The sequence below is a fragment of the Orycteropus afer genome, unplaced genomic scaffold (assembly GCF_000298275.1).
Source record: "Orycteropus afer afer isolate SDZICR_OR568_19922 unplaced genomic scaffold, OryAfe1.0 scaffold00469, whole genome shotgun sequence".
Lineage (NCBI taxonomy): Eukaryota > Metazoa > Chordata > Mammalia > Tubulidentata > Orycteropodidae > Orycteropus > Orycteropus afer.
Genome location: NW_006922056.1, coordinates 1969952 through 1979977, shown reverse-complemented (window position 1 = coordinate 1979977; position 10026 = coordinate 1969952). Strand labels below are relative to the sequence as shown.

Sequence of the window (10026 nt, the reverse complement as noted above, 5' to 3'; positions counted from 1 at the left end):
GCTCATCCACTACCAATGACCAGCCCTTATGTTATAAATGTGCCCTCTCACTGCATTTTTTGCTCTAATTCTGCTCATTTCCTTTCTGACATGTAATAAGCTAGACTTCAAGCACAGTGAATGAAGCACTGAAGAAGCATTTCTAGACCATACAGTTTCTGCATGCTGAGTGTGTCGTGTGACTTCCCCTAGATCTCCAGGGCCTGTTGGATTTTGACCAAGAAAAGGCCCAGAAGACCCCTTGTGCCCTAGATGTAGCCCTGGCGCAATGACCCCGTAGGAGACCACACGGCACGGCGCTGGAAGGGGCAGGCTGCTGAAGGATGAACAGTGAGGAGGAGTTCTTTGATGCCGTCACAGGTGAGTGGAACAAGAACATGACCTATAGACTGCAGCATGTGGGTGCGAATTTCCTAGAGCTGAACGTCGAATCCTTGCAAAGGCTGCATCATAGCGTGGAATGAACTCTGAGGTTTGGCATTCACTTGACAATGGGACTTCTTCCTTGGATGTGCCTCTTCAGTCCCTGCCATCACTACCTGTATTTCTTGGGAAGCACAGTTGATTCTTCTGAAATGGGTCCATTAAAAGCCATTTTGAGCTTCAGGCTTTCTGTTTGTATCCCCAATGGTAGACTTGGACATTGACTTTGATTCTGCTTGTATCCCTGATGGTAGACTTGGACGTTGCCTTTGACTTCTCCCAGCTCGGGATAGAATCCCTGTTTTGTTTTTCTCCACAGGCTTTGATTCGGATCATTCTGGGGAATTTGCAGAGGCAAATCAGAAGATAATAGGGGGGCTTGGCTCGGACACCAGTGAAAATCAGAAGGCTGGGAATACCGAGACGAGGCCCCCCCAGGAGAATGGGGTTCAAACACACAGGTATGTTGTCCCACACGCACCACAGGCATCTGTGTCCCCCTCGGTCTGTTGGCAGCGCCTCCTCAGCAGCCACAGAACACCGAGTTGGATGAGCCCCCAGCCAGGACCGCCTGCAGATGACACATTGTCCTGAGGCCTCCCTTTGCCCCTGGCGTCTAGAGGTCTGGGGATGACATGTGTCAGTGTGGAACACCCTTGAGTGGCTCCCTCCCCTGTGAGAGGGTGGCCTTCTCTGTGCTGACCTGGGAGTGCCGTGTGGGTCAGGGAGATGGGCATCCAGGGCCATGCCTGGACCTGGCCCACACACCTGCCACCCGAGCCCGGGCCCTGCTGCCTCTCCACTTGACCCTGTGGGCGTGTTGGGCTCTGCTGAGACGTGCTCCCCTCCCCTCCATTGGGACAGGAAGGATTCTCTAGTTTTATGACATCAGGAACACACCCCCTGCTTCTCCCTGGGCTCTCCCCTCTCCCTATGAGTAAATGCTGGTGATGGGGGGCTTCTGTAAAGAGAGTTTGTCAGTAGAACGGAGGACATAGGCGGGAGAAGCCATCGGGGTGATGAGTCACAAGGGGTGGGCTGTGGTGCCTGGAGACAGTAGTGGTGGGAAGGTGGGAGTTTCTGTCTACCCATCTCACTGGTATTTTAGCTCCAGATAGCCCCTCTGGTTTCCCCCACTTCTCCTCTGAGCTCAGACCTGCAGATCCTGTCACCTGCTTGCCCTCTGCCCTTGGGTGACTCAGAGGGACCTCTTGGGCCTTTATTTAGTCACTGCTGCTTCACCAAATATTTGTGTGCCTCCCTTCGGCTCCCATCCCTCCGGGCTTCTGCTGGGGCTGGGCCTCGGCTGTCCTCCCCTCCTCAAGTGCGGCACCACCGTGAAGCTGAGTCTCCCCTGGTGCCGGTCTCCCTGATCCTCATGTCCTACCTGCTCCGAGGCTGATGACTGTCCCATTGAAATACTTCGTGGACCCCTCAGTGCCATGTGCTGCACACCACCGCCCTCTGCCCTCGCTGGCCTCCTGCGCACCCTCTGGTCTCCATGCTGCGGGGCCATCTTCTCAGAAGACAGGTCTGACCAGGCTCCTGTGGTCTCTGTTGGAAGCTCTGAGGCAGGACAGCCACGTGGCCTGGGATGTGCGGGAGTCCCGGGCATCGATCAGTGGCAGCCCTCCTCCTCCTGGAGTAACGCTCAGTCATGCCCTTCTCCTCCCTGAGGGACACTCACTGGCACCCCTTCTCCCCCTGCTAACTTACCAGCGGGTCCCCTTTTCCTCTCCTGTGTAAATTAGGCCCCTCTTCTCTGATGGAGGCCGGCACCATCGCCATAGGGCCCTCTGGGCTCCGCCTTGCTCCCTCCTCTGGCTTCATCACACTCCTCCCTGCAGCCTGTGCCTGCCAAGCTCTCCCTCCCCTTCCATCTTTCTGGTTCCTGCCCCTCCTCTGGGAACCCTTTCCTGCCCTGCCTGGGTCACTATGCATGCACTCACAGAGCCCTGCTTATTCACAGAGCCCCGCTCAACCCCAGCTGTGCCACCACACAAGGTTTATGGAAGGCACAGATGCCAGAGGAAGACTTGGCTCCTAGGTGGTGTGTGATGTGGCGGGCTCCTCCCTTGCCCCCTGCCCCGGGTCCCTGTCCACACAAGTGCTGTGGTGGGAGGCCAGGGGTTCTCAAGGAGCTGGCTGTTGTCCTTGTGATCATCGTCCTTGTGATCACTGTCCAGACCCTCCTTGGAGCACTGGAACCACATGTCCGACTTCCCTTCACTCGTAGTGGGCAGAAGAAGAAGCGCTGATGTATGAATATTAGGAAGACGGTTGTTGGGCTAACCCATCAGCTGCAACTGGCCCTCATGGTAGGCTAATCATCTGTGTCCTTGTGCTGCCCCATGCAGGATGTCGCTGCCCGCTCCCATGTTCACCAGAAGTGATTTCAGCGTGTGGAGCATATTGAAAAAATGCATTGGCTTGGTAAGTTCGCGTAGACTCGTCTGGGAACCTGAAGCCAAAGCATGCTCGATTCCTGTGAGTTTATTGCACAGCTGCTAGTTAGGAAAACGCACCCTGCGTGTTCCCAAACAGTGTGGCATAAAGATGCTACTAGAACAGGAAAGGGGCACGTGTGTGAAAGGGGAACTGGGAACACAGTGTGGGTTACTCGAAAGATCTAGTAGAAAAACAGTTGAGACGGATACAGGTTGGGATGGTCTGTGGAAACCACGCCTCCCTCCTCCTCGGAGCTTCTCGCCCCGTTCTCCGCATGCTGTCTGCCTTTTCCTGTTCCCCAGTTCAGTCCTTTTTCCCGGAGAAAGCTTCATGCTGTTTCCAACTTCTTATTTGAAGCAATTTTAGATTTAAGAGAAGTTGCAGGAACAGTTCATCGTGTTTCCGTGGACTCTTCAGCCCACTTCCCCCAATGTGGACATCACAGTTCCCCACAGTCCAGTGATCAAGCTGCTGTCATGCTCCTTTTAAGTGAACTGCAGCCTTCATTGTGTCTCACCACCTCTCCCACTGCCGATGGCCTCTCTGCCAGGATCGCCCCCAGGGTCCCACATGACAGGTCGTCCATCTCCCCAGGCTCTCCAGCACTGATGCTAGTCAGTCTCCCTTGTCTTTCCTGATCTTGACTTTGGGAGTAGTACTGGTTGGTTGTTCTGTTGAGTGTTCCTTGGTTTGCATTTTTCTGATGTCTCTCTGTGGAGATGTGGAAGGGAGGTGCCCTTCCCGGTGTGCTGTGTTGGGGTGCATCATGTCCAGGCATCCATTCACTGGTCCCGTTGTCCTTCATCACCTGGTCAGCTTTGTCCGCTGAAGTTACTGTCTTTCTCTTTGTAATGAGTAGATATCTTGGGGAAGATACTTGGACTCTGGGCAGATACCATTTCTCATCTTGTTTTCACCTGCTAATTTTGGCATCCATCGGTGGATTTGGCTTGCAGCAGTTATTCCTGTGTTGTTCTAAAAGTGCGTTCCTGTTTCACTAGTTCTTTGTAAGTTTACTAATGGGAATTCTCCTATACAGAGATAGCACCGCTTTTCCTTGGGTATATGTTTCCCCCTATTTCTATCTGCATTGATTGGTGTGCATTCACTCCAGGGGTTACGGCCTAGTGCTGTCCTGATGCATTCACTCCAGGGGTTACGGCCCAGCGCTATCAGACATATTTAGTTGCCCCAGTCATTGCTTGCGGCCATTGAGAGCTTGTAGAGCTTGGTCCGGCGCCGTGTGATAGGCCCGTCCTGTTTCTGCCGCTTCCTGACCCTGCAGCACTGTGGCCAGGATGCTCTGTGTTCTTGTGTTCTCCCTCTTTCAGCTCCTGGGATCAACCACTTCTCCAAAGCCTTGTGATTGGAGAGTGGTATTTAGAAACCATGATCTGGGCACTGGGTGTGCTCACAGCTGGGTTGTCACTGGTCCCAGGACCTGTGTCTGCTGTTCCTGCCCGCCCATTGGCATGTCCATGTGTTTCTGGGCACCATCTTTCAAACTGACGCAGCTGAGATGTTTTCCTTTTCGAGTTTGCTCCTACACATATGACTCTGAGCAGTGCAGCTCTGGACAGAAGTACCTGTCTGAGGATGTGCAGGAAGTATATTTTTATTATCCTGAAAAGCTATTTGATGTTGACTATTCCAGATTCTAACACCAAAGCATCTTCTCAACCAAGCGAGACACAGTGAAATCTGTGAGACCCAGAAATCAGCAGGACCGCCTTGTTTGGCTGGGTCTTGCAAGTTTTCCTCCCCTGGGCAGGGTGCAGTCTTACACTTTTCTGTCACTTCTTCTAGTAGAAAATATTTGTGTTCTCCTCCTCTGACAGGTTTCTGCCCTGTGTGGGTTCTGGCTTTTGCTGGTTTTCCTGGCTTTTCATTTTTTTCTCTGAGTAGCAGATTCTGGGGTGGATTCAGATTGAAGCTGAGTGTACACAGGTGGGGTGGGGTGTGTTCCCGGCTGAGGGTAGAGGGTGCCCAGCCCCTTGCTCCTCTCCGTGGCAGGTGTTCCTTTGCCCTGGGGTGCTTGTTCTCAGCCTCTGTGACACGGCTCTCTCTCTACTACTTCTCAGCTCATAAAAAAATAAAAATAATAAAAAGCAGCTTGTTACCATGGGAAATTTAAAACACACGGGAAAGCAGGCAGTATTGTATACGGCGTCCCCATGTCCCATCACCAGCTTCCACAGCCACTGATGGTGACCAGTGAGATTTCCTCTGCCCCACATTGCGTCCCTTAGGGGACCCAGTGTCTGAAGCACTTTCCAGGCATCTTGACGTTTGTGGAACTTCTTGCGTGTGTCTAAAGGGTAGGACTTGTCACAGCCATGATTCTGTAAGAGCAACACAGGTTCAGGCTCCTGGGGCTCTCTGACGCCAGTTTTCGCTTGGCTGTTTCTTGCCTAGTAGTATGGCTTACACCTCAATATAAAGAAAACAGAAATCCTCGCAACTGGTCCGATAAACAGCTTCATGGTGGATGGAGAAAAGATTGAAGTTGTCAAGTATTTGCTATTACTTGGTTCTACAATCAGTACCAGTGGGAGCAGCAATCAAGACATCAGATGACGTATTGCACTGGGACAAATCTGCTGCAAAAGACCTCTTTCAAGTGCTAAAGTGCAAAGATGTCTCCTTGAAGAGTAAGGTGCGCCTAACCCAAGCCATGGTATTTTCAATTGCCTAATATGCATGTGAGAGCTGGACAGTGAATAAGGAAGACCGAAGAGTGGATGCTTTTGAGTTGTGGTGTTGGTGAAGAACACTGAAAGTCCCATGGACTGCCAGAAGAACTAACAAATCTGTCCTGGCAGAAGTGCAGCAGGAATGCTCCTTGGAAGTGAGAATGGCCAGACTTCGTCTCACCTATTTTGATCATGTCAGAAGGGACCGTTCCCTGGAGAAGGGTATCACGCTTGGTAAAGTTGAGGGTCAGTGAAGAAGGGGAAAGCCATCAACGAGATGGATTGACACAGTGGCTGCAATGATGGGTTCAGGTATGACAGGAATCATGAGGCTGGTGCAGGACCGGGCAGAGTTTTGTTCTGCCATGCATGGGGTTGCTGTGAGTCGGAGCTGACTCGACGGCACCTGACAACAACAACCTTTTTGCCGATTGTTTGTGGGGCTCTCCTGGCTCCTTCCATTGGAAATACATTTTTTTAAAAAATTGTGATTTGGGTGAAAGCTTACAAAGCAAATTCATTTTTCATACTACAGTTTATACACATTGTGTTTCATGACATTGACTGCAATCCCCACAACGTAACAGCTCTCCTCCCACTTTCTCCCTGTTGTTACCTCTTCCCTGTTTCCTTCTTGCCTGTGTGTTTCTGCCCTCTGAGCTGTCTCCCTATGCAAGCACTGCCCTTCTGATCCCTCATGATTGATCATTCTAAGCAGTGTACCTACCCGGTGTAATTGTTCACCTGTAGGCCTGTCCATTGTCTGGCTGGAAGCCATGGGAGTGAGTTCAGTTCTAGGCCCAAAGAGTGACTAGGGGCCTTAGTCTCGGGGGTCTCAGCAGGCTCTGTCAGACCAGTAAGCCTGGTCTTTTTTTATGATTTTGAGTTTTGTTTGGCATTTTTCTCCCACTCTATCCAGAATCTTCTATTCTGATCCCTTTCCAAGTGGTTGACAGTGGTAGCCAGGCACCATCTAGTTCTGGTCTCAGGCTGAGGTTCACATGGTCCACTAGTCCCTTGGACTAACTATTTCCATGCATCTTTGGTTTTCTTCATTCTTCTTTGCTCCAGATGAGGAGAGACCAATTGTTGCATCTTAGATGGCCACTTGTGAGTGTTTAAGACCTCAGTTGCCTACTCACTGAAGTAGGATGTGGAATACTGTTCTTGTGTGGTATGGTATGCCAATTGAGCGTGCTGTCCTCTGCAACCATGGTCCTAAGCCCTTGGACCCAGTGACTCACTCCCTCAGGGTGGTTGACAGTGGCTAAGAGGTTATCCTGAGTATGCCCAGTTAGCTCTATTATGTATATGGACATTCTCGTAGCACGTGCAATACGTGTGTGCAAGTGACGTCTACCAGACTTTCCTGTGGTTCTGGATGTAATCCCTTTTGCCAGTACACACCTGATCACTCAGCCCGTCTACCTATGTACCCACCCATAGATTAATGTTTGCTATCACTGATATGGGAGCTCTGATGGTATAGTGCCTAAGGCATTTGACTGCTAACCAGAAGGCTGGTGGTTCAAACCCACTAGCCACTCCTCAGAAGGAAGACTGGGCAATCTACTTCCATAGCGATTCTGCTTTGGAAACCCAAGGAGGGGTGGCTGCGAGTTGGATCTGACTCAGTGGCAGTGAGTTTGGTTTTGGTTTGATGTCACTGATACTGCAGGACTGTGTGTGTCCAGTTGTATAGCTCTGTGGTCTGACCTCTCGTGTGCCTCTCCGTGTCTTCCTTTTCCTTCGTGATGCAGTGCTGGTCACCAGCCTGTGGTGTATGCCGTTCCCTTCACCCAGTACAATGCTTGTCTCTTCCCTAGCTGGCAGCTCTCCCTCCCCTCGCTCCAGGAAGTACCTCTTTGTCGTTCTTCTGCTGAAGAGCCAGCCTGGCCCAGTGCTGAGACCCATGGAGTTTTGGCAGCTGCTCGTGGATGACACGTAGTGCTGCCGCTCTTCATCTGTGATCTGGAATGTCTCCCTGAGAGAAGTTCCCTTCGTCTACTGGGGTGCAGTTTGTATAGGAAAGTCGGGTTCAAGGCATGATTATCTCTTTTCAAAATGATTTCAAGTTCACCAGCATTGGCCAGATGACCAACGTGACCCACTTGCAGCCCTTTTTTTGGCACATGGATTAAACCTGTTTGATGTGTTCCGGTTGGTGAACTGTCCCATCTGTGGCCGGACTTGGCCCTTTGAGGGAACCTGTAGCCCTGGGGTGACACGCTTCCCACGTGCCCTGCCTGTTTTTGCCTAGGACCTGGGACCTGGGACCTGAGTTCAGCCTTCTCTCTGGGAGACTCATTCAGAGATCTTGGGCTGGACTCCAGGGCTGCTACCACTGGCCCTTGGTTCTAGATCTGTGCTGATCTGTTTCTTAGAAGTGCTTCCTGTCGGATGACAGGATTTGTCTGCGTGCTTCTGTCTGCTGTCTGTGTCTGTTCTCCCACACGGACATTCCCACTTTCAGCAACACCGGAGGCGGGAGATGGAGACTCACACATTAGCAACTCAATGGTTTATCCCACTTCCGTAACAGTCCTGGAGCCAGGTGTGCCCTGGAGCTGTGTGTTTTCTCCTGTAGCCCTTGTGTCCTGAGGGTACAGCCCAGGGGGATGCACACTCATGTGGTCGTGTTCTAGAATAGTCAGGGGCAACGCCTTTCTGTGTGGTTGCTCCACTGGGGAAGCTGGGTCCTTTGCTTATTTTATTTTTGGTGTTCAGAATTGCTTTTAGCAGTTCAATTTGGTTTTAGGATCATGGGTCCAAAGTCAAATCTGTTAAGCAATGGGTCTTCCAAGAAGTTTCACTTCCTGTCCCTGCCCCTCCCCTCCCCTCCCTCTCTCCCTTCCCTTATGGGGAAGAAGCACAGCAGTGGCTGCCCAGTCAACTCTGACTCATGGCAGCCCCATGGGTGTTGCACTGAAACGGGGCTTCAGACGGTTTTCAGCACTGATTTTGGGGAAGCGGTCACTAGGCCTTTTGTCTGAGGCACTTTGGGTGAAGTTGAACCTCTAACCCGTCAGTTAGTGGCTGAGCATTTAACTGCGCTGCCCAGGGATTCCGTTTGTCATTATAGATAACCACGGCCCACGTCTCCCGACACCACGCAGTTAACCACGTGCAGGTTTCCTCCCGTTTCTTAGATAAACGGCTCCCCTTTATCTGTAGATAACCACGGCCCATGCCTCCCAACACCACGCAGTTAACCACGTGCAGGTTTCCTCCTGTCATGCAGGCTTCTGTCCTGCTTGTGTTTCCTGGAGTGAGTGGTGTAGAGCAATTTCTTGTCACAGCCACGTGGCTCCCCCACGCGGATGCTGGACACGGCTGCTGCTGCTCTTTCATTGACCAAAGCCGTGCTGCCCCGCAGAGCCTGGCCTGTCCGCCTGGGCTTGCCGGAGGCCTGCTGCTGGGGCCTGGAGATGGGTTGTCAGATCAGAGGACAGACGTGCGGCCCACTTGGAGCCACCCTTCCTGTACAGGTCCCCTCCCCCACAGACTTAACTGCACTGCCCAGGAATTCCCTTTGCCATTATAGATAACCATAGACCACACCTCTGGATGCTGTGCAGTTAACCACGCGCAGGTTTCGCCCCATTTCTTAGGTAAATGGCTCCCCTAGCCCTGTAGATAGCCACTGACCATGTCTCCCGACACCATGCAGTTATAGACTCTGTGACAGGAACTGTATCCAGCCCTTCCCTCACACCTGGCAGGTGTCCACTCTGGACGGACATGGAGCAGGTCAGGTGCCTCAAGGGAGGGATGACATGAGAACCCCTTAGCCAACAGGTGAGGCCTTCCACAACCTGGCCTCATGCGCCTCTCCCCAAGTGTCCCAGGTATTGGTGAGGTATTGCCAGGTCTTTCTGCCTCCGTCTGAGCCGGCCTTGTCTTGGTGGCTTAGGGCCGCTCCCGCTGTGTCTTCTGCCCCCCATCTCTCTCCTGCCCCTTCTCTCTGCTTCCCCTTTTCACTACCCTCACCTGCTCCGGCCTTGCTCAGACCCTTGTCCTTGAGGGCGGCCAGGTTTGCCTGGCTTCTTCCTGTGAATCCCTCTCCTTTACCCAGGGCACTCGAGTCCCCTTCCTGAAACCCAGTTGCTCCCCAGCCTCGTGTCTTCCTGGCCAGGCTGGTGTAGTTCACGCCTCACGCCATCCCCAGAGTGCAGATGCCTCGGATGCTGGGCCGGGTTCGGGAAGGTCTGACGAGGCCCGCTAAGGACCACTGTAACCCTGGAGGGGGTGGGGTCATGGAGTGGTGATGGTGGTTTTGAACAAAGTGACAGCACCTCTGCTTTGGGACAGTTTGTCCACAAGTAGCCCAAGACCATGCTTGAGGGGGAGGCATGAGTGGAAGTAGGCTTTGAACTTTCCAGCGGTGTCAGTGTGAGACCAGAGTCTGGAGTGGGACTGTGGGTGGAGGAGGAGAGGACACGGGCCGTGGTGCAACTCTGCT

At 52.5% G+C, this 10026-nt stretch overlaps 1 protein-coding gene across 1 annotated transcript in view; it reads left to right on the top strand.

Moving 5' to 3' along the window:
• Positions 1 to 323: 323 nt before the first annotated feature.
• The window catches only part of OSBPL2 (oxysterol binding protein like 2), a 51368-nt gene continuing 41665 nt past the window's right edge, over positions 324 to 10026 (top strand). The window contains exons 1-3 of the mRNA XM_007954684.1: positions 324 to 360; positions 743 to 884; positions 2781 to 2856. Coding sequence (XP_007952875.1) covers positions 324 to 360; positions 743 to 884; positions 2781 to 2856 — 255 coding nt within the window. The remainder of the gene's footprint in view (positions 361 to 742; positions 885 to 2780; positions 2857 to 10026) is intronic.